General features: G+C 51.5%; 1 protein-coding gene across 2 annotated transcripts in view; it reads left to right on the forward strand.

Moving 5' to 3' along the window:
• Window positions 1-12,560, forward strand: part of ACTR3B (actin related protein 3B) — a 55,019-nt gene extending 42,459 nt beyond the window's left edge. For both annotated transcript variants that reach the window (XM_060248035.1, XM_060248036.1), the window contains 3 exons: window positions 2,140-2,265; window positions 3,413-3,496; window positions 11,529-12,560. In XM_060248035.1, coding sequence (XP_060104018.1) covers window positions 2,140-2,265; window positions 3,413-3,496; window positions 11,529-11,624 — 306 coding nt within the window. In that variant the 3' untranslated portion in view covers window positions 11,625-12,560. The remainder of the gene's footprint in view (window positions 1-2,139; window positions 2,266-3,412; window positions 3,497-11,528) is intronic.
• Window positions 12,561-13,706: the final 1,146 nt, after the last annotated feature.

Here is a 13,706-nt window from a genome sequence, read left to right on the forward strand (position 1 = left end):
TGGTCCCCTCATCAAAAGCAGGCTTCAATTCCCCGCAGTTCCAATAAGAGGGCGAAGAAGACACTTTGACTTGTGAAACAGCCAGCTCCCTTTCAGGGTACGTGGCTCTGTGCTGGCGTATAAGGCTTTTCCCTGTGTGGTGTTTAGCACTGACAGAAGCTCTCCCCAGAAGGAGTTGTGTGTGTGCAGCTCAAGGAAGCTGTGGGAGTCGCTGAGATGCTCTTTGCATGTTTACAGTAGCAAGGATCTCAGATGCTTAGTTTTAAAAATTGCTTTAGAGCAGGGGTGTCAAACATGTGGCTCGGGGGCCGAATCAGCCCCCCTGAGGCTTTCTATCAGGCCCCTGAGCAACTGGCTCTTGTCTGCTTCCTTCTCCCTCTCTTGCTTCCCTCTGCATCTCAACTTGCTTTGCAAGGCTTGCTCAATCGCACAGGAGCTATAGAGAAAAACCTCAATTTTCTCCATTGGTTGAGGCTCCTTCCTCTTCTGGTCCCCTGGGGAGGGAGGGAAGACCCAGAGCTTCCTTTGCCCAGTTCCCTGGATCCCAGGGGAGAAATACAAAGGCAGCACTTTTAAGACCAACAAGTGCTAATGTTTTAAGCATGTTTTATTTTAGTCGTGTTTGTCGGTGTCCTTTAAAAAGTTTCTATCTCTGCTACCTGATCTTAAATAGGTACACGGCCTGACACAGCCCAGCCCAACAAGGTCTCATTTATGTCAGATCCGGCCCTCCTACAAATGAGTTTGACACCCCTGCTTTAAATGGTCAGTATGAACTTACTCTGTGTCAGGGGTCATTTTGCAGAAAAATAGGTGGTGGAGCTCATCCAGGGATTGTTATGCAGCTGCACCTACTATTCAATGGACAAGGAGGTGGAACTCTCAGACGGAGGAGGAGGAACTCTCAGAAAGGTTCAGGAGCTGTGCTCCTGTGAGCTCCCACTGAATCCGAGGCCTGCCGTGTGTATTCTGAGCTCCTCCAGGCTTGTAGCCCTTCCCTCTCAACAGGCTTTCAGTTGCTCTTTCGTAAGTCTTGAGCAGTGTTCCCTCTAGGCTGAGTAAGTATGAGCTAGCTCACAGATTTTTAGCTTCCAGTTCACAGATTTTTGTCTTAGCTCAGGAAAAAAATGGCTCCAGAGCACACTAATTCATGCAGTCGCTCACAGTTTTAATTCCAATTGCTCACAAAGTAGAATTTTTGCTCACAAGATTCTGCTGCTTAGAGGGAACATTGGTCTTGAGTGAGAAAGTGTGCGCATGCCTAGCTCCGTTAGCTGAGGACAGGTTTATAGACACCCAGATTGGTTTTAAGCATACAGCAGACTCATGCGGCGCCAATAGGCTGTCCGATCTGCTTGCAGCAGGGGTTCCCAGCCTTTTTGGTATGGTGACCCGCAAGTCCAAATTGAATTGGTTCGATCACCCTTCCAGGGCTGGCTCAAGGTTCTTTGGCACCTAGGCGAACTATGACCTATGGCACCCATCTAGTTCAGCTTCCCATTTCCAACAGTGGCTGCCCAGATGTGTTTTGAGAAAGCAACAAACATCACACAAAGCTGCCCCCTGCTATGAACTCCAGGCCGCTGGCATTCCAACATCTGCAGGCTTTGCTGATGGAGGTGACGTCCCAGCCTTTGACCGCCTTCTCCTCTGTTACTCACTTGCATCCTCCTCCAAGATTCTCACTCTGATGAACATCAGGACGTCTTGTACTTGATTGACAGGTATAGGCGGTGAAGAAAAAAAAAACAGAAGACACTGTTTGCAGGGCCAGGGCTCCATTTCCAGGATATGGCAAGGAAAGGAGTTGCCACGAGGGAAGGCTGGCCCGTGACCCACTTGCGGAGGCTTTGCGACCTACTTTTGGGTCCTGACCCACAAGCTGAGAAACACTGGCCTTACAGCACCAGCCAGAGACGTGGCCCATTTTGCCATGCATCCAAGTGCAATGCCACTCAGTTATCACCTTTCTGCCTGGATATTAATCTCCTTTCTGTCTGAATGTTTATCTCAAGGCAGGGCTTTGCAGGGTTTTCTAGTAGGGTATTCCCATAGGTTTGAATTAACCATGCGCTCTATGCCAGTTCTGGTTTGTAAAACCTCAAGGGAGGAAAAAAATGTTCTTTCTTTGCCCTGTAGAATGTAGTTCTTTCAGGAGGATCCACGATGTTCAGGGATTTTGGACGCCGGCTGCAGAGAGACTTGAAAAGAGTCGTGGACGCGCGACTGAAAGCCAGCGAGGTGCTGAGCGGTGGTCGGATAAAGGTAAGCAGTTTTACTGCCTATTAAAAAACTGCCAATGAGCCAGGTGAGCGCACATGTCACTGCTAATGAAGCTCATAAACCAAGAGACACTTTTACTGGAGCGTTGAGACCATTGGCTCAAGCCACTGTCTGGTGCTGAGCTTGCTAAGGCTGAGGCAAAACAGTATCTATGGAGGGGTGGCCAAACTGCAGCTTGGGAGACACATGTGGTTCTTCCACATGTATTGTGTGGCTCTCGAAGCCCCCATCACCCAGCTTGGGTAGGCATTTGTATCTTTAAATCACTTCTCCAAGCCATGCCAGCCAGCAGCTTGGAGAAGGCATTTAAAGTTAAACTTGCTTTCTTTCCAGCTCTCCCTCCCTCCCCCTTCTCTCTTCCTTCCTTCCTTCCTTCCTTCCTTCCTTCCTTCCTTCCTTCCTTCCTTCCTTCCTTCCTTCCTTCCTTCCTTCCTTCCTTCCTTCCTTCCTTCCCTTCTTCCCTCCTTCTCTCATCTGACATTTATTCTGTGTGGCTCTTACTTTACTAATCTATGGCTTTCAGAAGCACATGAAGGAGTCAGGAGATGAGCTTTGCATCCTGTCGGCTGAAAGTACCAGGCAGGCGAGGGGGGTGGGTAATCAAGTGGGGAGGAGCGTAGAGACCGATTTCCTCCCTTGGTGGATTCTTCTGGAGTCCTGGTGGAGATGCTGCAGTTTGCTTTGTTTCAAAATATTTCGTGGTGGCCCCCTGCGAAATGCCCCTGGAGGCAGATTCTGTCAGCAGGAAATGGGTCATTGTGGGGAAGGGAGGGCTCCTTCCTCCAGAGACGATGCAGAAGCAACTTGAAGCTCTGGGGGCCTGACAGCAAAGTACAGGACTCGGAGCAAGAGGGCACTGTAACTGGACAGTGGGATGCAGCCATCTCTGCTGGGCAGGTGAGGCGTCCACCAGCAGAAATGCTGGCACTTTTGCACGGCTGGGTATTGAGACTTCCCCTCCCTCCCTCCCTCCCTCCCTCCCTCCAGCTGCAGGCTCTTGAGATGCGGGGTTGAGCCCGTAAACCTTTCTTGGGCCAGAGAAGCGGTGCTGGGAGAGGGATCGTTGGTCTGTTGCTCTCCAGCACTGTTTTTGATGATTACTGAACCAGCGGTTGTGTTTGTTTTGCAGCCCAAGCCTGTGGATGTGCAAGTCATCAGTCACCACATGCAGCGCTACGCAGTCTGGTTCGGAGGCTCCATGCTCGCATCAACAGTATGTGTCCCATGAAGTCTCTCTGGGGCTGAACAGTGGTGCTGGAAGAGATCCAGGGAGCATCCTGCTCCAGTCTCTTGTGCACAGTCCAGACCGGGGTGGCCAAACTGTGGCTCAGGAGCCATGTGTGGCTCTTTCACACATATGTTGTGGCTCTCAAAGCCCCCGCCGCTCCATCAGCTGGCTAGGAGAAGGCATTTGTTTCTTTAAATCACTTCTCCAAGCCAAGTGAGCTGGCAGTTAAAGTTGCTTTCTTTCCACCTCTCCCTCCCCATCTTCCTCTCCCCCTCCCTCCCTGCCTTCAAACATCTGATGTTCATGTCATGCAGCTCTTGAACATCTGTTGTTTATTCTGCGACTCTCATGTTAAACAAGTTTGGTCACCCCTGGTCCAGATTCCCACCCCCCACCCCAACTTCCATAGCGGTTCAGCTACAGCTCTGTGTTCTTTCCCTTCCTGGGCATGCTCTGAATTTACATGAATATGCAGCCTCCATGCTGTATTCTCCTGTCTTTAATTTGTCACCTGAAGTGATGCATTCATATTTTCTCCCCCGCTTAGCAAAACTAGTGCCCATGCCAAACAATGGTACCCATACAAAGACAATGGCATACTTGACCAGTCTTGCTTGGTGTGCAAGGCCAGTTTCCCCCCTGGAGCCCTTGAGTTGGTGGCGGCATCACTGGAGTTGAGCTTGCTTCCCATGGGCCCGGCAAAATGCATTATCTAGTGAAGTGTGAACACACCCAGAGCCTGGACCGGCTTTTTCACATGCGTGATGCTGAGGCCCCACAGGTGTGTCATGGACCTTACTGCTGTTGCTGTTTCCACAGCAAATGGTGGTGTTTAAACCTGTGCTAGAGCGGCTGCACTGGGTCCTCATGGTGCACGTTTTCTACTACCAGTGTGTTGTTGTGGTTAAGAGCGGTCAATTCTAATCTGGAGAAACCGGGTTTGATTCCCCCCTCCTCCTCCACATACAGCTGCTGGGCGACCTTGGGTCAGTCACAGATCTTTGCGAGCTGTTCTCTCAAGAGCAGCTCTCTGAGAGCTCTCTCAGCCCCACCTCCCTCACAAGGTGCCTGTTGATGGGAGAGGAAGGGAAGGAGATTGTAAGCTGCTTTGAGGTCCCTTAAGGTAGAGGAAAGCGGAGTATAAAAGCCTACTTCTTTTCTTCTACTGCTTTCCTTGGTATCTGTGGTGTGGGTAGTCTCAGCGTAGCCGTGCTAGTCTGCAGTAGAAGAGATAGATTGGAGTAACGCAGTTCTTAGAGACCGCAAGATCTGTAGCGTTTGAGCTTTCGAAAGCCAAAGCTTTTCTCTGGTATCTAACAAAGAGAGCGTTGGTTCTTAAAAGCTCACATCGCTCAAAATCTTGTTGGCTTCTTAAGTGCCACTGGTACAGGGAGGGATGGTGGCTCAGTGGTAGAGCATTTGCTTGGTAAGTAGAAGATCTTCTTCGTGGTCTCTGTGCAGTCCCACACATGGGTCTTGCCGCAGGCAACGGATCCATTCCTCGGAGCTCCAATAGCTCGTTTATAACGTCTTTTGGCGCGCTTTCCTCCCGCTCTGGGGAGCAGGCAGCGACCGCGCATGCCTGGAGCGGGGGGAGAGCGCCCCTTCCACTCAGTTTCTTTCCTACCGCCGCCCGGACAACACCTCCCTCGCTGCGTTCCTCCTTAGCTCGTCTGTTACTTCATCCGCTTTCTTTCCTCCTTCACTGGTATCGTATTTCTATCTCTTATATCTTCTCTTTCGTCCCAAAAAAACAAAAAACAAAAAAAAAAAACCCGTTCTGCGCTTTCTTTCCCCTTTTCTCCCTTCCCCCCCCTCCCTTGTCCGGGGCGCATGGAAGGGAAAGTTACCTTCAAAAAGTGCACGCGCTGTGGGACCAAAATCCCTACTACAGACGGCCACAGCCACTGCCTTTTTTGCTTGGGGGAATCTCACCGAGTCGACTCCTGCCCTCATTGTGCGAATTTCGGAAAGCAGGCCCGAAAAAACCGCGCGGCAAGGCTCCGGAGTTTCCTGGTCGAGTTGTCCTTAAGGGCTATGCCCACATCGGGCTCGCCGCCTCCCCAACAACAAGCGGGAGATTCGGCTTCTACGGACGTGTCTCTCGCTAAACAGAAACACAAGTCCGATAAAAAATCTTCGAAGCACGCCGAGACCGGCCATAAGGCTTCGAAGAAATCGCGCCACCTGGAACCCACGGGTCCGGCGCACAAAAAGTCTCGTCATCCCGGATCGGCCGATTCGGGTCCGAGGAAACTCCACGCGCACTTGGCTCCCAAGAAGCCTCAGCCTCCAATTTCGACATCGACCTCCATGGATCCTGTGACTCCAACTCAGCCTGCTCTTCCGCTTGAGTTGACGACTCCGTCGGACGTCATCACCGACATGCCCCAACTGACGCCTCACACATCTACAGCAGTTGAGGTCATACCGGTCCACTCTCGTTCGCCCTCGGTGCACAGCGTGGTCCCGACCGACTTCCTTGAACCCGATCTTACTAGTGAGTCTACCCAGACCTACCTGAAACCCCCGCTTCGAATCGGATCCTTCCGCGATATCGGGATTTCTCCCCTGTATAAGGACCTCCGAGACGTCGGGATTTCTCCCCTGTACAAGGACTCGGCCGTTCAGGCCTCAAACAAGGGGCGCTCTCGCTCACCCTCACGTCGACTACGATCCCGGTCACCGCTCAAGGCTCGCTCCAGATCACCGCGCCGGCGCCGAGACTCCGACTCCTCTGATTATTATCGGGACTATTATGCCCCCAGATACGACCGGCACCACTCTCGCTTTCATCGTCCTTCTCGTTCTCCTTCTCTTGAGGGCTCAGGTTATTCCCCGTACCAATACGAGGACTCTCCTAGACCCCGTGATCGACTCCGTGACTTTTCTCGACGACTCCGCGATTCTCCACGCCGTGATTACTCCCGGGATCGGACCCGAGAGTCACGCCCCCGCGGCTTCGACCATGACCTCTCTTCTCCACCCCGTGACCAAGATCGGACCCGTGAACATGCCTATCCTCGGGATCGGATCCGAGAGCCGGACTACTCTCGCTATTCCCCTCGACTCCGCGAAAGGCTTCGGGAATCTGTTCGTCACTCTGATCGACAGCGACCCCGGGACCACTACCAGACAGAGGACGCTAGACCGCGCACTCCATTAGCCTCGGCCGCGATTGCTCCTCCGGTCTCCACTCCTACAGACCAACCTGCTCAGACGATGAAATCTCAACCTGTTCCTTCGGACCCGATCCGACCCCCGCACTCTCCCTCGGGTGAGGATTCCCACTCCGACCCGGAATCGTCAGCATCCTCAGACTCCGAGGACCGTCCTGACTCGGTAGCCTCGGATTCGGTACCACAGCCCCGACTATCTCCATCTGATGCGTCCAAGGCCTATCTCCACCTAATTACAACCATGGCCGAAGCCCTCAACATTACTCTTCCGTCGGACTCACCTAAGGTCTCTGACCTTGTACACGACCTCGTGCAAACGGACTTTCCACCGGGCTCGCTTCTTCCCATGCTCCCGGTACACCTCGAAGGCCTCCGCGAAACCTGGGACAAACCTGCCTCGGTTCCACCTACCGCGAAACGCTTTGACTCTCTCTACAGAGTTCACGCTCCTGAGGCTAAATTTCTTGCTTCTCATCCGGCGCCCAACTCCATTATCGTGCACTCAGCCACTAAGGCTAAACCATCCAGACATCCGACACCTCCTGACCGTGAAGGCAGGAAATTGGACACCCTGGCAAGAAAAATTTTCGGCCTTGCCTCTACAAATTCTAAACTAAACAATTATTTAGCCTACTTTTCAGCCTATGTCTACAACTTGGCTAACCAATTTACGCCTCTTATTTCCGCCCTTCCTGAACCCTCCCAAAGAACGGCCTCCGGCTTGGTATCAGAGCTATCTAGAGTGTCCAAGCAACAGATCAACACCATACGCCATGCTGTTTCTTGCTCGTCCAGGGTTTTTGCATCCTCTGTTGCCTTACGACGCCACGCCTGGCTGAGGTCCACAAATCTACAACCGGACATTAAACAAAAAATAGAAGACCTTCCCTTCGATGGCCTCGGCCTTTTCCATGCTTCTACTGACGAAGTCTTAGCCTCGGTGGATGATGGCCGCAAACGTGCCAAGCGCTTGGGAGTTTCCCAACCGTTTTCCCAGCGTCCCAACCGTGCAAAGCCCTGGAGACCATCATTTCAAAGACGCCAAGGGTCACCTAAGCGTACCGACTTCTGGAAGAGGAAGACTGGCCAGCAGAAACCGCAGTTTCAACAAAGACCGCGGTCACAACAGGCCAAAAAACCCTCCCTTCCTTCTAAACAGTCTCTTTGACTCCCCCGTACCGTTCTTCAACACACGTCTGTCACCGTTCCTTCCGACTTGGATCTCGATAACAACCGACTCCTGGGTGCTGACCATCGTGCGTCTAGGTTACGCAATCGAGTTCATTTCTCCACCTCGCCACCACTATTTCACAGCTACCCCCCCCTCTCCCCTCCTCCGTCAGGAGATCCTGGACTTGCTCCACAAGGAAGCCATAGAGCCCGTTCCCCCCCTCCATCGGGGGACAGGCTTCTATTCAAGATACTTCCTTGTCCCCAAGAGGGATGGAGGAAGGCGTCCCATTCTAGATCTAAGGAAGCTCAACAAGCACATCGCATACAGGAAGTTCAGAATGATCTCCCTGCAGTCCATTCTGCCTCTTATCCCCAGGAATTCCTGGATGGCTTCCCTAGACCTTCAGGACGCTTACTTCCATGTGACAATCCGACCTCAACATCGGAAGTATCTACGATTTGCCATGGGCCGGGACCACTACCAATATGTGTCCCTACCTTTCGGCCTCTCCACTGCGCCCCGCGTGTTCACCAAGTGCATGGCTGTTGTGGCAGCTGCACTTCGCACTCGGAACATTCCAGTCTTCCCGTACATCGACGACTGGCTCCTGGTGGCCCCGACACAACAGCAATTGGAGCACAACCTCGACACAGCTCTCACTCTTCTGAGCTCCCTGGGTCTCCGCGTGAATACATCAAAGTCGCACCTCACACCTACCCAGGACCTCAAGTTTATAGGCGCCCTTCTCTGCAGCTCCCTGCATCGAGCTTTTCTCCCAGAGGATCGGGCATGCACTATTATTGCCCTAGCCAAGGCAGTTCAACAGCAACCCCGTCAGTCTGCGTTCACAATCCAACGCCTGCTGGGCCTTATGGCTGCAACGACATCTGTCCTTCGATTTGCCAGACTGCGAATGCGACAACTGCAGATCTGGTTTGTTCGAGCCTACAACCCTCAAACGCAACCGCAAGCTGCTCTGCTCACTATCCCACAGAGAGCGCTTCTATCTCTCACGTGGTGGACTGTGCCCAACAATCTACTAGAGGGCAAGCCGTTTCTACCGACTTCCCCTACGACCACTATAACAACAGATGCCTCCAAGTGGGGATGGGGAGCCCACCTAGAGGACAAAACTGTCAGAGGGCTTTGGACGACCACCGAGAGACTCATGCACATAAACTGCTTAGAACTGATCGCGGTGCACAGAGCTCTTCAATCATTTCTCCCATTAATAAAGGGCCAGCATGTCCAGATCTCTACGGACAACATGGCGACTGTTTATTATATAAACAAGCAAGGGGGCACCAGATCCCTCCGTCTCTGTCGTATAGCCGTACTGCTCTGGGAATGGTGTGTCAAACACAACATATTTATGACTGCCATTCATCTCCCCGGTGTGGAGAACACCTTGGCCGATTCCCTCAGCAGGTTTCGGATAGACGACCACGAATGGTCCATCACTCCGACCTACCTTCGCAGCATCTTCCGCTGCTTCGGAACACCCGAGGTGGACGCCTTTGCATCCAGGAACAATGCCAAGTGTCCTCAGTTTTATTGCAGGAGGGGCAACGACGCCTTTCTGCACGATTGGACAGGTCCCCTTCACTACTTCTTTCCACCAACCCCCCTTCTGACACGTGTGTTGGTGAAAATAACTCGGGATGGCACAGACTGCATCCTCATTGCGCCATGGTGGCCTCGGCAACCGTGGTTCACGAGGCTGCTTCAACTGTCACGCCACACTTACTGCCGGCTTCCTCCTGCGGGCGACCTCCTCTCTCAAGCCAACGGTCAGGTTCTTCATCACAACCCTCGGGTCCTGGCCCTGACCGCCTGGAGAATACGGCCACCTTCCTCTCTACAGAAGTAGCCAATGTCATCCTCAACGCAAGAAAGCCTTCCACCAGACTTTCTTATCAGCGTAAATGGAAGCGCTTCTGTTCCTTTGCAACATCTTCTCAGCTGCAGCCGGAAACGGCTCCACTTCCCCTAATTCTGGACTACCTACTTTCCCTACAGAAATCCGGACTCTGTTATTCCTCTGTGAAGGTTCACCTTTCTGCGGTTTCTGCTTTCCACAAGCCGATCGATGGCAAGACTGTGTTCTCCCATCCCTTATCAAAGTCCTTTCTCAAGGGCTTGTTGCACCTCAACCCACCGGTTAAACCATTTGTTCCGACATGGAGTTTATCGTTAGTCCTTTCCTGCTTGATGAAAGCCCCTTTTGAGCCTATGGCTACCATAGACCTCAATCTCCTTTCCTGGAAGACAGCATTACTCGTAGCCCTCACCTCGGGCAAACGGGCAAGTGACTTATGCGCTTTCCGCTACGATCCTCCCTACACCATTTTCCACAAGGACAAAGTTGTTTTGCGACCGGACCCTGCGTTCCTGCCTAAGGTTGTCTCCCAGTTCCACTTATCAACCTCAACTTCTCTACCAACGTTCTTCTCCAACCCATCCGACCAGGGACAACGAGCCCTGCATTCCTTGGACGTTAGAAGGGCGTTATCCTTCTACCTTGATCGTACACAACCTTTCCGTAAGGACCCTAATCTGTTTGTGGCCTACGGAAACCCCCACAGGGGTCTTAAAATTTCTACCCAACGTCTGTCAAAGTGGGTAGTCAGTGCCATCAGGTTGTGCTACGAACTGGCTAAACAGCCTTTGCCCGACGGCCTTAAGGGCCACTCTACTAGAGCGGTCTCCACGTCTTCGGCCTTTCTACAAGGCGTGTCTCTAGAGGACATTTGTGCGGCTGCATCCTGGTCCTCTCCATCCACGTTCGTCTCCCATTATGCGATGGACGTTCGTGCGAGACGTGACGCCTCCTTCGGCCAAGCGGTCCTCAGATCCATCTTCCTCTGAAGCCAGGGGTGAGTGCATCCGCTTCCATCTTTACACTGCAGACCACGTCACATGATGGTTGATTGCGTGATTGCATGTGATTTGATTTTTCCTGTGACTAACCTTTTTCTTTACCAGCGCCCTCCTCCAGTCCATCCAGCTGGCTAGTCACCCATGTGTGGGACTGCACAGAGACCACGAAGAAGATAAACAGGTTGCTTACCTGTAACTGATGATCTTCGAGTGGTCATCTGTGCAGTCACACACGCCCACCCAGCCTTCCCCGCTGCTGGCCTCCTGTGATTCTTCCGTAAACTTACAGTGTCATTGCCGGCGGCGGCTGGAAGAAACTGAGTGGAAGGGGCGCTCTCCCCCCGCTCCAGGCATGCGCGGTCGCTGCCTGCTCCCCAGAGCGGGAGGAAAGCGCGCCAAAAGACGTTATAAACGAGCTATTGGAGCTCCGAGGAATGGATCCGTTGCCTGCGGCAAGACCCATGTGTGTGACTGCACAGATGACCACTCGAAGATCATCAGTTACAGGTAAGCAACCTGTTTGTCCCAGGTTCAATCCTCGGCATCTCCAACTAAAAAGGGTCCAGGCAAATAGGTGTGAAAAACCTCAGCTTGAGACCCTGGGGAGCCGCTGCCAGTCTGAGCAGACAATACCGACTTTGATGGACCAAAGGTCTGATTCAGTAGAAGGCAGCTTCATATATTCACTGTCGGTTCCAGCTGAAAATGATTTTTGTCTTGGTTTTGCATAAGGTTTTCACACGGGCTTCTTCTCTTTGTATTTTTTCCCCTTTACCCTCCTCAGCCAGAGTTCTTCCAAGTGTGCCACACCAAGAAAGATTACGAAGAATACGGCCCTAGCATTTGCCGTCACAATCCTGTCTTTGGGATTATGTCCTAGCACCCGTTTCATGTGGAAGCAACCGCTCTAGCGTCTCTTGCGTCTGACAGAGCTCCTTTGGTTGCGGGAGGAGAGGAGAGCGCTTGGTTTGAAACGTCGAGGCTGTAGCGTCTGTGTCTGTTTGCCCTTGGCAAAGAGAACTTCATCCCTGCAGCGTGCATCGGAATCAGGCCTTGCAACGCAACAGATCACCCAGAACCCTTCTGGCAAAAAAGCCGCCTACGTGCCAACTCCGTGATCCTCTCCTTTCCTCGATGGCAGCTTCTAGCCAACCGGCGACCCTTCTATCTTGGGAGACCGTAGAAACACAAGAGGTGTGGGGAGAAATTGAGGCCAGGAATATAAGCGAATCCTGAGCTCACTGTCATGTTCCTTCTTGAACTGGGAAGGGATGCTTAGTGATTTTTCTCCACGAGTCACAGCCATGCAGCCTGTACGGCAAGGGTGAGACCCTCGGCTAGTTAATTGTCACCTTGGGCTTCATGGAGCCTGCTGGTCTTTCTGGAACGTATCGGATTGTAAACATGCGGGGGCCTTAGTTAGTAGAGAAAATATAATGCTCTAACCATGCAATACGAATGTTTGATTTCACAAAATTTTGTATTTTATGAATATTATTGCCATCTGTTCTGGTTCTGGGTTGAATGCAAATGGCAAAGTGACATTGCTGGAGTTGATGGTGGTGCTGCCGTCTTCCGGCTGTGTTGAAATGTACTCGTTTCCCCCCTTTTGGGATGTATGTATGCGTTCTTTCTTTTTTTAAAAAATGGTACATCTTGATTTGAGTGGAATGTCATTTTTTTAAAGCCTCTGAAAAGATTGTATGAGATTTATCGCTGCTATTTATTTATATTTGTGTGTGTTTAAAAAAAAAAACACAGGCAGGCTGAGTGGCGGATGCAAAGCTGTTGGCAAAATAAAAGATGTTAACACGTTTACATGTATCCAGAGCTTTTTTTTTTGGTAGAAAAAGCCCAGCAGGAACTTATTTGCATATTAGACCACACCTCCTGACATCACCATTGTTTTACGCAGGGCTTCTTTTGTAGAAAAAGCCCAGCCAGGAACTCTTTTGCATATTAGACCACACACCCTTGACATCACCATTGTTTTGCACAGGGTTTTTATTGTAGGAAAAGTCCAGCAGGAACTCTTTTGCATATTAGGCCACACACCCCTGACATCACCATTGATTCACACAGGGCTTTTTTGTAGAAGAGGTCCAGCAGGAACTCTTTTGCATATTAGGCCATACCCCCTGACATCACTGTTGTTTCCCACAGGGCTTTCTTTGTAGAAAAAGCCCAGCAGGAACTCATTTGCATGTTAGGCCACACACCCCGATGCCAAGCCAGCCGGAACTGCGTTCCTGTTTAAAAAAAACCCTTGCATGTATTACGGTCCTGATGGTGAATTGCTTATTTTTAAAAAACCAAATGTTAACACTTGGAAAATTCCACACTTGCTTAGAATGGGGATAGGTGTTTGGTGCGTTGGGAAGAGGGGAGTATGTCCACAGGTGCCAGCATAATGGTCTCTTGAGACGGCTGGCTGCAAAATAAGAAGGAAGCCACAGGAGATGAGAACCAGAGCCAGTACAAGGAAGTTAGAGTGGAATTAGAATCATAGAGTTGGAAGGGATCTCCAGGGTCATCTAGTCCAACCCCCTGCACAATGAAGGAAACCCACAGATACCTACCCCAAACTCACAGGATCTTCATCGCTGTCAGATGGCCATCTAACCTCTGTTTAAAAATCTCCAAGGAAGGAGAGCCCACCACCTCCCGAGGAAGCCTGTTCCACTGAGGAATTGCTCTAACAGTCAGGAAGTTCTTCCTAATGTTGAGTGGAAGCTCTTTTGTCCAATTAGTCCAAGGTGGGTCGGTGTTCAGTACATAAGAACAGCCCTGCCGGATAGACCAGTCTTTCTGGGACTGTCTTCAGTCACACCTTTAAAGATCAGCAAGATTTCCAGATCTAGTCCAGCATCTTGTCTCACACAGTGGCCAACCAGTTCCTCTGGAGGGAGATCCAGCAACAGGACATAGAGACTGAGGCCTTCCCCTAATGTTGCCTCCTGGC

The sequence above is a fragment of the Heteronotia binoei genome, chromosome 10 (assembly GCF_032191835.1).
Source record: "Heteronotia binoei isolate CCM8104 ecotype False Entrance Well chromosome 10, APGP_CSIRO_Hbin_v1, whole genome shotgun sequence".
Lineage (NCBI taxonomy): Eukaryota > Metazoa > Chordata > Lepidosauria > Squamata > Gekkonidae > Heteronotia > Heteronotia binoei.